The 18354-nt window shown below is 41.4% G+C and overlaps 1 protein-coding gene across 2 annotated transcripts in view; it reads right to left on the reverse strand.

Annotated features, from left to right (window-relative positions):
- The window catches only part of KCNN1 (potassium calcium-activated channel subfamily N member 1), a 121426-nt gene that overhangs the window by 65262 nt on the left and 37810 nt on the right, over positions 1–18354 (reverse strand). For both annotated transcript variants that reach the window (XM_075825305.1, XM_075825304.1), the window contains exon 3: positions 4487–4582. In XM_075825305.1, coding sequence (XP_075681420.1) covers positions 4487–4582 — 96 coding nt within the window. The remainder of the gene's footprint in view (positions 1–4486; positions 4583–18354) is intronic.

The following is an 18354-nucleotide window of genomic DNA, read 5'->3' on the forward strand; positions in this document are numbered from 1 at the left end:
AGTCTGTTACCTCTCCTCCACTCCTGTCCTCAATAACACCTTCACATGATTGGCAAGTCACCACGTAATGGTAAGAGCAGAGTTCACAGCTGCACAGAGTATTTCAGGAGATGAGGGTGCGGATCTTGTGCGGGGTGGTGACTTGCCAATCATGTGAAGGTGTTATTGAGGACAGGAGTGGAGGAGAGGTAACAGACTGAGAGCTACGTAATGGTAAGAGCAGAGTTCACAGCAGCACTGAATCTGCACGCTCCTCTCCTGAAATACTCTTTGCTGCTGTGAACTCTGCTCTTACCATTACGTAGCTCAGTCTGTTACCTTTCCTCCACTCCTGTCCACAATAACACCTTCACATGATTGGCAAGTCACCACCCCACACAAGATCCGCACGCTCATCTCCTGAAATACTCTGTGCTGCTGTGAACTCTGCTCTTACCATTACGTGGTGGCTTGCCAATCATGTGAAGGTGTTATTGAGGACAGGAGTGGAGGAGAGGTAACAGACTGAGCTACGTAATGGTAAGAGCAGAGTTCACAGCAGCACAGAGTATTTCAGGAGAGGAGCGTGCAGATTCTGTGCTGCTGAGAACTCTGCTCTTACCATTACGTAGCTCTCAGTCTGTTACCTCTCCTCCACTCCTGTCCTCAATAACACCTTCACATGATTGGCAAGTCACCACCCCGCACAAGATCCGCACGCTCATCTCCTGAAATACTCTGTGCTGCTGTGAACTCTGCTCTTACCATTACGTGGTGACTTCCAATCATGTGAAGGTGTTATTGAGGACAGGAGTGGAGGAGAGGTAACAGACTGAGAGTTACGTAATGGTAAGAGCAGAGTTCACAGCAGCACTGAATCTGCACGCTCATCTCCTGAAATACTCTGTGCTGCCTTAAACTCTGTGGACAGGTCAGGATCCTGTTTCTTTTAAATGCTGCACTGTAGCGCAGCCTTATATAGTGGATCGAGCGGGATCCCCAGCAGCATTTAAAAGAAACAGGATCCTGACCTGTCCACAGAGTTTAAGGCAGCACAGAGTATTTCAGGAGATGAGCACGGCCGGCCACGGGCAGGCGGTCGTTTTTCCGAGCCGTGCTCCCATTATAAAGTATAGGAGCACGGCCCGTAAAATAAAAAAATAGAACATGTTCTATCTTTTTAACGGCACGGGCACCTTCCCGTGAGAGAACGGGAAGGTACCCGTGGCTAACAGAAGTCTATGGGCCCGCTATTTCGGGTCGTAATTACAACCCGTAATAACGGGTGTTTTTACGGTCGTGTGCATGAGGCCCCGTAATGACGGGTGGCTACATGTGTGCACCCATCATTACGGCAGCGTTGCTAGGCGACGGCAGTAAATAGTCACTGTCCAGGGTGCTGAAAAAGTTAACTGATCGGCAGTAACTGTTTCAGCACCCTGGACAGTGAATTCCGATCAGAATATAGCGTAACCTGTAAAAAAAAAAAAAAAGACGTTCATACTTACCGAGAACTTTCTGCTTCCTCCAGTCCGGTCTCCTGGCCGTTGCCTTGGTGACGCGTCCCTCTCGACATCTGGCCCGACATTCCTGGATAACGTTACAGCCCATGTGACCGCTGCAGCCAATCACAGGCTGCAGAGGCCTCTGCAGCCAATCACAGGCTGCCGCGTCAGAAAAGAAGGTCGGACTGGAGGAAGAAGAGGGACTCGTCACCAAGACAACGACCGGGTACGTATGAAATGCTTTTTATTTTATTTTTAATCAGCAGCCTCTTTTCTCTATCAGTGATTGATAGAGACAAGTGGCTGCCGATTTGTATAATATTTTTGACCGGGTTCGGTCAAAACGGGTTCGGCCGAATCCGGTGAAGTTCGAATTCGCTGCGAACCGAACTTTTCCCGATGTTCGGACCGAAACCGGGTTCGGTTGTCCCGGTTCGCTCATCTCTACTCACTATGACTGCTGCTGAGTTACTAGTTAGTTAATATTTTTGAAGTATTCCCTTTTCCGTCTTATAAAAATATTTTATATTATAATGCCCCGTATAGAATAATTTTTTTTTCTCTCACTAATATCCCTATTCTAGATTTTAGGCAGAATCGCCTATTGGCAGTGTTCTGTATCTACGTGAAGTCACATTTTTTGCTAAGACTTTGACACCTTTTAGTTTTGTGAATGTTTTTCATGTCAGTATCTCAAATTCTATCTCTTGTTAATTTCTGCAGCACAGCCAACAATTCTCTGCAATGTGAGGTCATCGATAGACTGTGTTGTTTTAATTTGGTTAGCTAGTGAAATTAGTATCAGGATTAATCAGATAGGTAAATCGTATTCCATTGTGTGTTTGTGAGAATTGAATTTTGTACTGAACTATTTACAAATTTCATACTGTTTATATTGTTGATTTTCCTTCATGTTTCATCCACTGTATTTTATTTTACATTATTTATGATTTTATATATATATATATATATATATATATATATATATATATATATATATATAGTTGAGCAATCACATTGAAATTCCTGACAGCTAAAGTGAATAATATTAATTATCTTGTTACAATGGACAATGGTGCCTATCAAGGGGTGGGATATATTAGGCTGCAAGGGAACAGTCTACTCTTGAAGTTGATGTGTTAAAAGCAGGAAAAATAGTCAAGTGTAAGAATCTGAGTGACTTTCCCAAGGGCCAAATTGTGATGGCTACACGTATGAATCACATTTGCGAATAGAGGAAGGAATGTTAGTACCTACTAGAAGTACACGTAGGGAGTGAATGCTAGCCTATCTGCTCCGATTTTGCAGAAGAGCTACAGTAGCACAAATTGCTGAATTGACGCAGACCTGTCAGTGTGCCCATGCGGAACCTTGTCAAATGCAAAAGCACCTATAATCGGCATGAGAGCATCAGAACTGGACCATGGAGCAATGGAAAAGGGAGGGTGGGTTATGGAGTCCAAGTCTCGATGGGTCAGAGCTGTTTTGGCGTCATAAGGGAGACCATATTAGGCAGGTGGTTTTAATGTTATGGCTGAGCGGTGTATATAAATATACACTATATGAACAAAAGTATTGGGACACCTACACATTGTCTTTAATGACATCCTATACTAAATCCATAGACCTTATTATGGCGTTAGTCTCCCCATATGTAGCTAAAACATCTTCCACTTCTCTGGGAAGATTTTGGAGTGTGTGGGTGGGAATTTTTGCCCATTTAACCAGAAGAGCATTTTTGAGGTCAGATACTAATGTTGGTTGAGAGGGCCTGGATTGCAATCAGCCTTCTAGTTCATCCCAAAGCTGTTAGATTGGGGTTGAGGTCAGGGCTCTGTGCTGGCTAGTCACGTTCTTCCACACCAAACTCACCCAACCATGCCTTTATGGACCTTGCTATGTGTACTGGGGCAAAGTTATGCTAAAACACAAAAGGGCCTTCCACAAAATGTTCCCACAAAGTTGGAAGCATTCAATTATCCAAAATGTCTTGGAATGCTGAAACATTAAGATTTGCCTTCACTTCAACTAAGGAGCCTAAGCCAACCCTCAAAAACAACCCCATAGCGTTATCCCTCCTTCACCAAACTTTACAGTTGGCACAATGCAGTTAGGTGGATAACGTTCTCCTGGCGTTCGCCAAACCGAGACTCTTCCATCAGACAGCCAGGTAGAGAAGCATGATTTGTTACTCCAGAGAACACGTTTACACTGCTCCAGAGTCGAGTGGTGGTGTGCTTTACACCACTCCTTCCGACGTTTGGTATTATGCTTGGTTATGGAAGGCTTGCATGCAGCTGCTCGGCCATGGAAACCCATGCATTGGAGGAGCTCGCGGCGCACAGATTTTGTGCTGATGTTAAGGCCAGAGGAAGTTTGGAGCTCTGCAGTTATTGAGGTCAACAGAACATTAGCAGATTTTATGCATTATGCACCTCAGTACTCAGTGACACTCGGTAACTTTAAGTTGTCTGCCACTTTGTGGACTATTACTTAACTACTCTTGCTGTTATCTCCTACCTTCCAAATGATTTCAGCCGCTAGACTCTGAATCTGCTTCCAGACGTTGACATTGGTAGCCGCTCTTTACTCTGGGGGGGGTTATGCTAAAGGCATAGAGTAGTTGTGGAGTTAACTTGTGCGTATATAAGATTTATGTTCTTGGCAATTTTGGAACAGTAGATATTTTATTGTGTTACATGACTGTACTTTTTTTTTTCGTTTAAAATTTTTTTGGGGAGGGGGAGATGCACATTAGTTCAGAAAATTCCAATAATTGTTGTCATATTGGTCCTAAACATACTGGATTATTTCATGTTTAGACATTTATGTTAACACTACTCTCGTACTATGGTGCGCTGATGAGCTTCCTGCAACCTAGCTGCTCTTTTCAAACATACATATGCTAAGGTCATCCTTTATTGGGGTACCTTTCTGTTGGTTCTATTCCAGGGAGTGAGAGTTGGGACTATCAACCACTCTGACATAGTAGAATCAAATACCTGGATCTCTCTTGCGTGGTACATGACGATGAGTCCAAGTAGGATAGCAGTTGAGAGGCTGATAAGGCATTTCAGTGCAAATGAGTATGAGGATTCCTAAAAATAAAGAAAAATTAAAAATGAATGTCGCTTACATTGGGCAAAAGGAATACAATAAAATGTCCAAATCATTTTTTACACTTCGCAGATACACCCCTTTACCCTAAACCCAAGTCTGCTCCTCTTTTTCCCTTGGCCTGTTAACATAAAATTGTAACAAAAATACAAATTATTTTTGTATTTATTTTAGCTGTAATAAAGAAAATAATACATAAGCACAAATTCTACTTCTGAATGTAAACAGGATCTATCGGTTCTCCCATGCGCCACAAATTATTTTTAAATTATAAAAATTCCAGCACTCAAAACAGGGAGGAAGATAGATAGAGAAAAAAACGAGAAAAAAATTATTTGTATTTAGAAAAATGGCAGTTAATATATCATGTGCAAATGGCCCTTTTAAACTGGCCAATGAGACACTCATTCCCGATCATTGCCCTATGTAACCCGACACCGATCAGCCAATAAATGAGCAAACACTCCTTCATCGGCTGTTCTACTCGTTTACGCGGCCAAAAAAATGGTCGCTAGTCGGCAGCACATCTCCCTGTGTAAACAGGGAGAGGTGTTGCCGACATAATGGAAATGTATGGGGACAAACGATTGTAGTAATGAGCGTTCATCACCATACATAACCAATCATTGCTCCTTGTGAAAGCAGCAAGACAAGTAGCATTTATATAATTTTAGGGTACACAGAACTTATTGATTATCTTTTATACATTTTTCTGGGTGGGATAAAAAAAAAGCAATTCCACAGTTTTTTTTCAGTATTTTTATGTATGCCATCCAACTCGTGATTTAAATAACATGTTCATTTTATTGTTTGGGTCATTACGATCATGGCCATAACATATATATGTTTTTGTCCCTTTTTTTAATTGAATTTTTTTTGTGCAAGTGTAATTAATGGTTCAATTCTACTTGGGGACTTCATAAAGTGATCATTTAATCGCTGATATAATGCTTTGGTATACTTAGTATACCAAAGAATTACTACCTGTTAGTGCCTCTGGCACGACCTACTAGGCACACAGCCATGACAGGCCACCTCATCGGTTGTTCACAATCACTTCAGGGGCAGTCAATGGGTGTCAGAGGAAGCCCCTTTTGCCTATCAAACATCTTAAATGCCGCGGTCGCTGTTGACCGCAGTTAGATAACTGGGATCAGAGTGATCGCCGATCCTGACTGTTGCAGCAAGAGCCTGGCTGTCAGTCACAGCCAGGCTCCCACAACATTCAGAATTACAATCAGAATTACGTACATGTACAGCATTCTGCGGCAACTAGCCCCCGTACATGACCTACCTGTACATGTACAGCATGGGGTTAATTGCATGTATTTTTAGAATTAGAAGATAGACAATAATGGGCCTTTTTTTTCTACAGTTGCCTGAAAATACACCAAGTGGAAATCAATAGTCTCAAGAGGCTGAATAAAAATGTAGTTAAAATTTTACTTTCAATTGATAACGAATATAATATACCAAGAAAGTCATATTAAAAACCTACATATGTTCAAGTATATATATGTACATGGAAAGCAAAAGAGAATCCCACTTTTGAAAAAAATGGATAACCACGATATCAGTTTTTGAATATCATGTACATAATGTTAGGGCATAAAAAATTGTAACAATCTTACCAATTCCTGCAGATTGCCTGATCAATGGAATGGTCTGTTTTTTTTGGTCTATTATATGCTGTAAAGGGAAGTGTTTTATATATTTATATCTATGTACATGTGAGTGTAGATATATATTTGCCCCTCCAGAAAGGTGTATATTCCTCCCCTACCAGGTAATGAGACACCCTGGGGGATGGAAACCATTAAGCAGTGAACTAATCCAGGAAGCAGGAAGTTCCAACTGCCCTTCCATCCCCCTCAACAGGTAATGGTATTCCATGAGGTAGCCATGAGGCCCATACCCTTCCCCCCTTGCACGTGCCTGAGCATGTGATGTCACACAGATGTGCACAGACAAGGTATAAGAGGGTCAACGGCCTCTTTTATTTCCTGCTCCGAATGGACTCCCCTTCCCTCCTGGTCTGCTCTCTTTTCCTGCCTACCTGAAGACACACCAACTCACCAACTTGGACCACATGGACCGCTAAGTATCTACGTGTAGCAGCAGATACATGTTATGCTTTCCCTCTCCTTACTTCAACCCTTTACCTGCATATCCCCTGGTACCTGTTTAACCCTTTCCCACCATTTACCTGCTATCCCCTGGTACACAGAAACCCATTCCCCTAGTTAACCCTTTATCCTCCTGCTGTCCCTGGTAACCCTTGTTATTAACCCTTAGTGTACAGGGATAGTTAGTGCTAGGAAGGAGTGGGACAGAAGTAGTGAGCGTGTATTGTATTGTAACGTAACTGTATTCATATGTATGTTTAGGCATGTGGGTGGAGGTATAACGTAGCTTTGTGATACCGTGGTTATACTGTACTACGTATAGTGTGAGTATACTCAGTATATATTAATTGTTATATGTATTGGGGTATACTGATACTATACTGTGATCAGTTACTGTGTTCTGTGTTTGGTGTATTTTATATGTAAGTGTAATTATTGTTAGTAATAAATATTACCCTTTATTTACTATACAATTGTATTTATTATACGAGAGAGAAAGGCTCCATGTAAAGAGCCGAAACGTCGCACAGGGGCTAATAAAAAGCCGTTTTTTTTCATCACTATTTGGAGTGCTGTCTCTTATTGGTCGAATATATATATATCTATCTATATATATATATATATATATATATATATAGCAAACAAGAATATATAAGAGCCCTTTTTCATATGCTTTATCAATTAAAAGTAACATTTTAACTACACTTTCATTCAACACTTGAGACCGATGTATTTTAAAATTACACACATATTATCCCTTAGTGTCCTGGAAAATATATATATATTTATTTTTAAGCATACTACCGCTGCCGTTCGGCACATTAAAATGCAGTCTTACAAATAGTAATAACGATTGTCTTAAAGGGAACCTGTCACCAGCATTTCACCTATTGAACTTACCCCTCGCTGGCCGCTGCTGTCAAAAGTTATCCACTCTTCTAAACTCCTCCTCCGACTGTAAATAATGGTCTGCAAACATTTTGCGCCTTTTATGTTAATTTATGTTAAAAATCCGACAGTCTCATACGTTCCTCTTTTTATGCCTGCCCTCTGCCGAAAACTGGCCTGCCCTGAATGCTGTCAATCAAAAGTAAGCTGTCTATCAAAAGTAAGGAGGCGGGGTTAATTCGGAAAGGCTTGAGGAATGAAGATATGACTCTTTTCAAACGAAGATATGACTCTTTTATGCTCATTAGCATATGGCACAGAAACACAAAAAAACTGAATACTAAAGGTACAAAACCGACTTAGAAGATAATTATAGGTTATATAGAAATGATTTTTCACCCACTACCACCAGGCATTGCTGGTTTAATAGGTGAAATGCTGGTGACAGGTTCCCTTCAAGTGGGAATACTTTTTATAGCATTTTTATTGCTTTTACTTTTTCTTCATTGTATATTATGTCATGGCCATTGAATGCGTCTGCAAGGGCCCTGCAGCCACCTCTTAAACAATTTTTTGTCTTTTCTATTGATTTTATTATTGTTTTTAGTGTGAATATTTTGTTGTAGGAATACATATGTATATTTGCTCATACTAAAGCCATTTTCAAACAAGCGTGTGTCAAATTGGCCAAGAAAAACGACCATTTTTCACGTCCCATTCGCACCCGTGCGGGACTTGTTTTCATGGATTCCTCACAGACTTGAATCTATTAAGGGATCTGTGAAAACTGACAAAAATAGAACATGCCCTATTTATTCACGGGCCCTTCACGCGGTCCGTTAAAACAACAGCCGTGTGAATAGCCCCATAGAAATACACGCAGCCGTGTGACGGCCGTTAAAAAGATGTCCGTCACAAGGACAACTATTTATATGCTCGTCTGAATAAGGCATAAGAGGTAATACATGTGTAACTCTAAACTGCACAAAATTAGATAGTTTGAATTGAATATATTTATTCATTTTTCTCTATACGTATGAAACAAATGTTTTTCTTTTTTTCTTTTCCTCTATTTTCCTCCCTGTTTTGAGTGCCAGAATTTTCTGCAGTACACAAAATTGTTTTTCTATTGCTGGTTTAGAGTATTAGCCACATCACGCACGTGCTAATACAACAGGAATCCTCCCTTTTTATAGAGAGCTGACCTAGTCTACGTTTTAATTTTTAACCCCTTCATGATATTTGACGTACATGTACGTCATAGTCGAAAGTAGGGTAAGTATGGAGCAGGCTCACAAATTGAGCTCCCTCTAGCACAGGATGTAAGTTGTATGTTACAGATGACACCCACTCTAATGATTGAAATCGGAGATAACTCCAATCCCAGCCTTTTAGCCACTTAGATTCCGCGGTCAATACTGTCCACTGGATCTAAACCGTTAGACAGAGGGGTGCCCAGGTCTGCTATCTGACTACTTCTATTAAGCCCTGTCAGAGGCATGGCTTAATAGGAGAACGCTAAAAGAACAATACACTGCAATACAGAAGTATTGCAGTGTATCATCCAATCAAACGATTGTATGTTCAAGTCCGATAGTGGGACAAAAAAAGAAGAATGGATAAAAGAAGTTTAAAGGGGGTTTTCCCGTCATAGACATTTATGACATATCCACAGGATATTACATAAATGTCTAAAAGATGCGGGTCCCACCTCTAGGACCCACACCTATCTTTGGAACGGGGCCCCCTAAACTCTGTTATACTGCTGTGTGTTGTGGCTGTAGAATGTGATTCCCGACCATAAATTACGGAAACTGCGTGAGCATACGCTGTTTCCGTAACTCCCGTAGAACTGAATAGTAGTTACGGAAACAGCATAGAACGGATGCTATGTTGCTTCCGTAACTGCCTATGGTAGTTACGGAAAACGCTGTTTTAGTAATTTATGGTCAGAAATCACACGCTTCAGCTACAACACAGAGCAGTAGAACGGGGTTTAGGGGGCCCCGTTCTAGAGATAGGTGCGTGTCCCAGAGGATATCCTATGGATATGTCAGAAATGTCTCTAAAGGGAAGACCCCTTTAATAGGATTTAATTTAAAAATAATTATATATATATATATATATATATATATATATATACACAGTGAAGGAAATAAGTATTTGATCCCTTGCTGATTTTGTAAGTTTGCCCACTGTCAAAGACATCAACAGTCTAGAATTTTTAGGCTAGGTTAATTTTACCAGTGAGAGATAGATTATATTAAAAAAAAAACACAGAAAATCACATAGTCAAAATTATATATATTTATTTGCATTGTGCACAGAGAAATAAGTATTTGATCCCCTACCAACCATTAAGAGTTCAGCCTCCTCCAGACCAGTTACACGCTCCAAATCAACTTGGTGCCTGCATTAAAGACAGCTCTTACATGGTCACCTGTATAAAAGACTCCTGTCCACAGACTCAATTAATCAGTCTGACTCTAACCTCTACAACATGGGCAAGACCAAAGAGCTTTCTAAGGATGTCAGGGACAAGATCATAGACCTGCACAAGGCTGGAATGGGCTACAAAACCATAAGTAAGACGCTGGGTGAGAAGGAGACAACTGTTGGTGCAATAGTAAGAAAATGGAAGACATACAAAATGACTGTCAATCAACATCGATCTGGGGCTCCATGCAAAATCTCAAATCGTGGGGTATCCTTGATCCTGAGGAAGGTGAGAGCTCAGCCAAATACTACACGGGGGAACTTGTTAATGATCTCAAGGCAGCTGGGACCACAGTCACCAAGAAAACCATTGGTAACACATTACGCCGTAATGGATTAAAATCCTGCAGTGCCCGCAAGGTCCCCCTGCTCAAGAAGACACATGTACAGGCCCATCTGAAGTTTGCAAATGAACATCTGGATGATTCTGAGAGTGATTGGGAGAAGGTGCTGTGGTCAGATGTGACTAAAATTGAGTTCTTTGGCATTAACTCAACTCGCCGTGTTTGGAGGAAGAGAAATGCTGCCTATGACCCAAACAACACCATCCCCACTGTCAAGCATGGAGGTGGAAACATTATGTTTTGGGGGTGTTTCTCTGCTAAGGGCACAGGACTACTTCACCGCATCAATGGGAGAATGGATGGAGCCATGTACCGTCAAATCCTGAGTGACAACCTCCTTCCCTCCACCAGGACATTAAAAATGGCTCGTGGCTGGGTCTTCCAGCATGTCAATGACCCGAAACATACAGCCAAGGCAACAAAGGAGTGGCTCAAAAAGAAGCACATTAAGGTCATGGAGTGGCCTAGCCAGTCTCCAGACCTTAATCCCATCGAAAATTTATGGCGGGAGCTGAAGATCCGAGTTGCCAAGCGACAGCCTCGAAATCTTAATGATTTACAGATGATCTGCAAAGAGGAGTGGGCCAAAATTCCATTTAACATGTGTGCAAACCTCATCATCAACTACAAAAAAACGTCTGACTGTTGTGCTTGCCAACAAGGGTTTTGCCACCAGGTATTAAGTCTTGTTTGCCAAAGGGATCAAATACTTATTTCTCTGTGCACAATGCAAATAAATATATATAATTTTGACAATGTGATTTTCTGTTTTTTTTTAAATATAATCTATCTCTCACTGGTAAAATTAACCTAGCCTAAAAATTCTAGACTGTTCATGTCTTTGACAGTGGGCAAACTTACAAAATCAGCAAGGGATCAAATACTTATTTCCTTCACTGTATATATATATATATATATATATATATATATATATATATATATATATATATATATATAAACGTATATATATATATATATTTATATATATATATAAACTTTAAGTAAAAAAAAACAACATTTTTTTATCTAAAATAATGTTAGCAATAAAAAAAACATAATTGGTAGCGTCGCGTCTGTAATGATCCGAACTATTAAAATATTTTATATTCATACCGCATTGTGAATGGCATAAAAAAATATTTTTTTTAAAAAAAATTGCAGAATTGCTGTTTTTTGGTCATTTCACCCCCAAAAAAAACAAAAAAATGGAATAAAAAATGTTTAAAAAGTTGTGTGTACCCAAAAATGGTACCAAAACTACAGCTAACCCAACAAAAAACAACCTCTTACACAGCTCCATCAACAGAAAAATAAAAGTAAGTCTCGGTATATGGCGACACAAAACCAATTTTTTTTCTATTGTGTAAGAGTAGTAAAGCATAAAGAAAACTATATAAATTTGGGATCGCCGTAATCATACTGACCCACAGAATAAAGTAGTCACACAGTGAACGTCGTAAAACAAAAAAATAAATAAACAATGAAGGAATTAAACCTTTAAATGATGCCAAAAGAAATACAACTCATTCCACAAAACACAAGCCCTCATACAGCTATGTCAATGCAAAAATAAAAAAGTTATGGCACTTGGAAGGCAGGAGTAAAAAAAATTAAGATTAAAATACAGAAACTGGCTGCGGCGGGGCTAGGGGTTAAATGCTGCCAGAACTCATAGAGAAAGCCTGTGAGTCCTGCCTGTCCGCTGTGAAGGAATAATTTAAAAATTCCATGTTTTGTATTTTGTGTCAGTATAAACTGCACAGTGTGATATTCATTTTTGTCTTCTAGTTTGCCTTGTAATAGTCTGCAGATGCTCTGCAGATTACTTAAGGTATTTCTTCTTGGCAGTAAAACAGTTTATATAAGTAACAGTTTGGGATGGCGCTCAAGGTCAGAGGGAGAAATTCTCCCTTTGCTGATTACAATATGAGTTATGCTCTTTGTTCTGTGTCTTATAAATATACACTGTATATGATAATAAATTGGAGTCTTTCTTTTTGAGAACATGGTCTCAGAGTGATTTGACTCACCGAGCTCGTAAATACCTTATAATTTGGAACCTACAGAAATCAAGTCGTAGTGGTACCGTTGCGACCACACCGCCCACACAAGTGATTGACAGCTGTTTCTGTATGAGCTTGTATACAGAGAGAGCTGTCAATCTGCAGTGGGGGCAGGGGAAAGAAGACTCTTAGGGCACGGGCAGACGTGGCAGAGTTTTTCCGCTGCAAATTCTGCTTCTTCTCCGCAACAGACAGTGCACGCTGCAGAGGGAAAATTCCACACCGCAGCCTATGGTCCGCAGCGGAGTTTTCCACAACATCTCAACTAACTTGCCTAAAAATGTATTGAAACAACTGTAAAAAACGGACTGTCCGCAGCGGAATTCCACAGCAATTCCGCCACGTCTGGCCGTGCCCTTAGGCTCACTTCTAGTCCTGTGTATCAAATCATAAAATGATATTGTAAAGGATCTGCCAGACACAGCTTCTGTGTCGATGCCCGTGGGTAATCAGTCTGCACCTGCTCCTAGGTCTGATAGAGTGACTCGTTCTGCTACCACTCAGGCTGGTAGGCTGAGGAGTGGGAGAACCTATCACAGCCTGGCCAGACGGTTGTAGCTCCCGCCCTCGGTCTATTTGTACCTTCATTTCCTGCTTGTCTTTGCCTGTGATTCTTTCCTGTTTCCTGGCTCTGCTGCTCCTGCTATTATTATTGACCTTGCTTCATTTTGACCCTGGCTTTACTGACTACGCTCCTGCTCTGCGTTTGGTACCTCGTACACTCCTGGTTTGACTCGGCTCTTTCACTACTCCTGTTGCTCACGCAACTGCCCCATTTCCCTTAGCTTCTGTGTACCCTTGTCTGTTTGTCTGTCGTGCACATATTGAGCGTAGGGACCGTCGCCCAGTTGTACGCCGTCGCCTAGGACGGGCCGTGCAAGTAGGCAGGGACTGAGTGGCGGGTAGATTAGGGCTCCCTTGTCTGTCTCCCTACCCCGTCATTACAGATATGTATACCCCGAGCTCAGCTTCCTGCCCTGTATCTTATGCTGCACTCAGACTAAAATAGTAGACCTGACAGATCTGCTTTAATGTGTTGGGACAATAGGCAGCTAGTAGTACTGTACAGTCACAGACATGCCTGTGAAGAACCTAGAGGAGTTTGCCTTCTCAGTAAGATACAATCGTATTATAACAGTATTCAATTTCATCATAATATTATATGGGAGGGTAGGAAGTTGCAGGCATCTGTCTTAAACAATGGTTGTAAATTAGCCACTTTTATCATACAAATACCATAATTTTTATTTTAGCCCAGTTCAGATGGCCGTAATTGGGCTGCATTTTATCATCAGTACTATGCCCGCAATGCCAGAACCTTTTGCGGTTATACTGAACCAAACTTAGATTTACATATAGTTCTAGGAGGTCCAAGTACTGCAAGTGTAATATGGACACTAAAATACTACTGAATTACAGCAGACTGAAACCTGTAGTTTACAATAGGATTCATTTAGCTCAGTTTCAGGACAGTATAGCTAAACTTGTCATACATTGTGACATATGCGTGTTACAAGAATCTAGTCCTAGACTTATTTTTGCGCCATTTATTCTACAAAAAAATGAGTTGCTGGATAATTTTGCACTAACCAACTGTGCTTCAACTAGAAATGCAATGCTAGCAATGATTTTACACTGTTGTACATGAAATAAGTTGCAGTAAGACGTGCCTACAGCAACATAACATTACGAATATACAGATTATTCAATAGGATTAGTAGTAAAGCCTTCACAGATGAAGGAGATTGAGCCTAATTTGGGAAATTAGCATAATTTTTTTTTTACAGGGGACTACTGACCTGTCAGTCAAATACCAGTATAAGAGTTAATATTATTACTCATATTCAAGTAGGCATGTGATATGTAAAATCTATAAGTAGTCATTGATGATGAGTGATGATGAGTGATGAATCAGTGATGTGTGACACGAGTGACAATACAATAAGTAAACAAAGTTGGATGAAGCAAAATGAATTACAATAAGTATAAGACGTGTATAGTAAATGTCTGTTAGGCTTCGTTCACATCTGCGTTCATCGGTTCCATCTGAGCTTTCCGTCTGGAGAACCACATGAACGGAATCCAAACTGAAACCAACGGAAAGCATAGGTTTCCTTTTTCATCTCCATTGATTTCAATGGTGACGGATACGGTGCAAATGGTTTCCGTTTATCACCATTGTGTATAGGCTCCATCGTTTTGACGGGAATGAATAGCGCAGTCGACTATAGTATTGATTCCGTCAAAACGACGGAACCCTTAAGCAACTGGGACAAACGGAAACCATTTGCACCAGATTCGTCAACATTGAAATCAATGGTGATGCAAAAGGAAACCTATGGTTTCCGTTTGTTTCAGTTTGGATTCCGTTCCCCTGACTGAAAGCTCCGACGGAACCCATAAATGGAGTCCCGATGCAGATGTGAACAAAGCCTTAAGTTTATAGTATATTACTGTTTAGAATTCCTGCTTGTCCTACAATATATCCCTAATTTATTATTATTATTATTATTATTATTATTGTTATTATTATTTATGTTGCTTATAAAGCGCTAACATATTCTGCAGTGCTATACACACATTGTTATGGCGCATTGCCCTCAGTGGGGCTCATAATCTAAATTCCATATCTGAGGCTTTTTTGAGGCGTTTTTCATAGTGTTCAATGGAAAATCAGCTCCAAAAAACGCCTCAAGAAGTGACATGCTACTTCTTTTTACGGAGCGTTTTTTACGCTCCGTTTTTTTAAAATAGCGGTGTAAAAAGACACCCCATATGAACTAAATGCTGTTTTTCCCATTGATTTCAATGGGCAGATGTTTGTAGGCGTCCAGCTTCCGTTTTTTCAGGTGTTTTTCGAGGCGTAAACGCCCCGAAATACGCCTGAAAACACTGTGTGTAAATAGACCTTAAGGCCTCATGCACACGACCGTAGCCACGTGCACAGGCGTGATTTTCGGGTCGGCCGGCCGCAAAGTGTCACCCGCGAGCCGCTCCGCAAGTCGCGGGCCGTGCACATGGCCGCGTTCATTATTTTCTATGAGCCTGGACCGCAGAACACAGCCGTAATAAGACATATCCGTTCTTTCTGCGGTCCAGGCTCCTGGGCCATGCACGGACCATGGAAACCACGGTCGTGTCCATGGGCCCATAGAAATGTATGGGGCCACAATTCTCCCGTGGATTTTTGGGGGAATTGCGGCCGCAAAAGCATGTTTGTGTGCATGGGGCCTAAGGCTACATTCAGACGAGTCTGTACGATATGCGCGTGTAAAAAACCCAGTATTGGCATCAGTGTGCTTTGCGTGTGGCCTGCGTTTTTCACGTTCGTGCAAGCACTTTTTTTTTTCTCATTTATTTCCCTTCTTTTCTATGTAACTGACTCGTGAAACACGGATGTCGTCCGTGTGCTGTCCGTGGTTTTCACGCACCCATAGACTTCAATGGGCAACTAAGTGCGCAAAAATGCCCCAATATAGGACATGCAGTGAGTTTCACGCAACGGATGGTCGCTGCGTGAAAATTGATGAATGTCTGAATAGCCCCATTGAAATGAATGGGTCCGTGTGCTGTGCGTTATTTCAACGCACAGCACACGGATGAGTATTACTCTCGCCTGGATGAGCCCTAACTAGATGTCGCTCTTGGTTGGATTCGAATCTAGAACCCTAGCACTGTAAGGCCCCAGTGCTGACCACTTAGCCATGCTCATGCCCCAGTGTAAGATATACAGATATGACACAATATCGTATACTTGCGGTCCATTATTCCCAGGGAATAAAGCCAGTGGAGCACACTGAAAAGGGACACCACCATAGCACCCAGAACAGGAGAGCCTGGTGTTTGTTTCTCCATTCATACCTTTTGCATGACCATTGGGCCAATTCCCCATCTCCTTGTTCAAACAATACAGCTCCTTGCTCAAAATGCTGCTAGGACTCATAGGGTTTGTGCACACACACTAATTACGTCCGTAATTGACGGACGTATTTCGGCCGCAAGTACCGGACCGAACACTCTGCAGGGAGCCGGGCTCCTAGCATCATATTTATGTACGATGCTAGGAGTCCCTGCCTCGCTGCAGGACAACTGTCACGTACTGAAAACATGATTACAGTACGGGACAGTTGTCCTGCAGCGAGGCAGGGACTCCTAGCATCGTACATAACTATGATGCTAGGAGCCCGGCTCCCTGCACTGTGTTCGGTCCGGTACTTGCGGCCGAAATACGTCCGTTAATTACGGACGTAATTAGTGTGTGTGCACATACCCATAGAGAAAGCCTGAATCCTGCTTCCCCCGCCACACATAGTGATTGAAAGCTCTTTCTGCACACAAAATCCTAGAGGGAAGTTGTCAATCAGCAGTAAATAGATTGGGGAAGCAGGACACCGGCTTTCTCTATGAGTCCTGGCAGCATTTTTCCAACTTTTACATGAAAATGCTGAATCAAATCATAGAATAATCCAAGAATATCTTACTCTCTATCCTATGCTGCTCTCAAATAGAGGAACATACAGTAGGAGACCTGACAGATCTGATTTAATGAACTTTATGTTTCCATAAAAAAATAAAAATAAAATTACGTATATAAGTTATATGGGTTAAAAATGTCAAATATTCATCAAGTTTACATCCAATTCTTCCTCATTCTTCACTTCTCACTCACCCCTTACAATGTGTCAACCATAATTTGCATAATTTGCCTCTGTTCACTTGTTAGTCATCTATCATCACTCATACCTAAAAATCCTAAATCATCATAACTTTTCTTACATCAGTTGTCCATCTTCTTCACTAAATGTATATTGTTTATGGCTTTTTGTTTGCTTTTGGGAAAATTCGCTCATCATACACTATGTTTCCATCTCCTTTTCCTGCGGCAATTCTTACTCCTACTGAGGACCATAATATTTCCTAGCTCAAAGAACACAGAACGCTCAAATGACTTTTCTATTCTGATAAGGCAAACCTCACACTTAAAGGGGTTTTCCCATGTAGTTGTATGCAGTTGCAGCGCATACGCTCAACCATCACTACATGTACGGTAACGCCTCCTCACTGCTGTCATCCTGGTGAGGAGGGACGAGTGGCTCCGATTCTAGCGAACAATGTGGGCCCCAGCTGCAAGACCTATACTGATCACGTATCCTCTGGAAAGGTTTGGAAACGTTTGTGAAAAGAATAAGGCTAAATTTACATCTGCATTGTGAATTCCGTTTTTGTTTTTTTTGTTCCATCATAGGAGCAGAAAAAGGGAAATCAAGCTGTGATGAAAAAGTCACACAAAAGAAAAAAAAATCTTATACTTACCCAGAATTATGTGCTTCTTCATCCAGGCCAGCCTCCTGGGATGACAATCATCCCATGTGACTGCTGCGGCATATCACAGGCTGCAGCAGCCACATGGGATAAAACATCATCTTAGGAGGCCGGGCTGCAGGACGATAGAGGAAAGCATCGCCATGACTACGGGTAAGTATGAAACTTTTTTTTTTACATGCAGTTTTCCTCAGCGGACTTTCCACCCGAAAAACTGCATCACAATTTGGTGCAGTTTTTCGGACAAAATTCCCTGCGACGGCCAGGGCGGATACGCTGTTTACTTTTACGCAGCTTATCCGCCCTGTGTGAACATACTCTAAGACCCAATGCACACGACTGTAAAAAAAACTCAGTAATTGCGGACCGCAATAAGGTCCGTAATTACGGACCCGCCCTGTTCTTTTGGCCGCGGACACCTTTTCATATCGCTACGGAAGGGTGTCCATGCCGTAGAACCATGCCGGGAATTATGAAGCATGTCCTACTTTTCGATTTTTACGGGCTGTGCTCC

Source organism: Rhinoderma darwinii, chromosome 1 (assembly GCF_050947455.1).
Source record: "Rhinoderma darwinii isolate aRhiDar2 chromosome 1, aRhiDar2.hap1, whole genome shotgun sequence".
Lineage (NCBI taxonomy): Eukaryota > Metazoa > Chordata > Amphibia > Anura > Rhinodermatidae > Rhinoderma > Rhinoderma darwinii.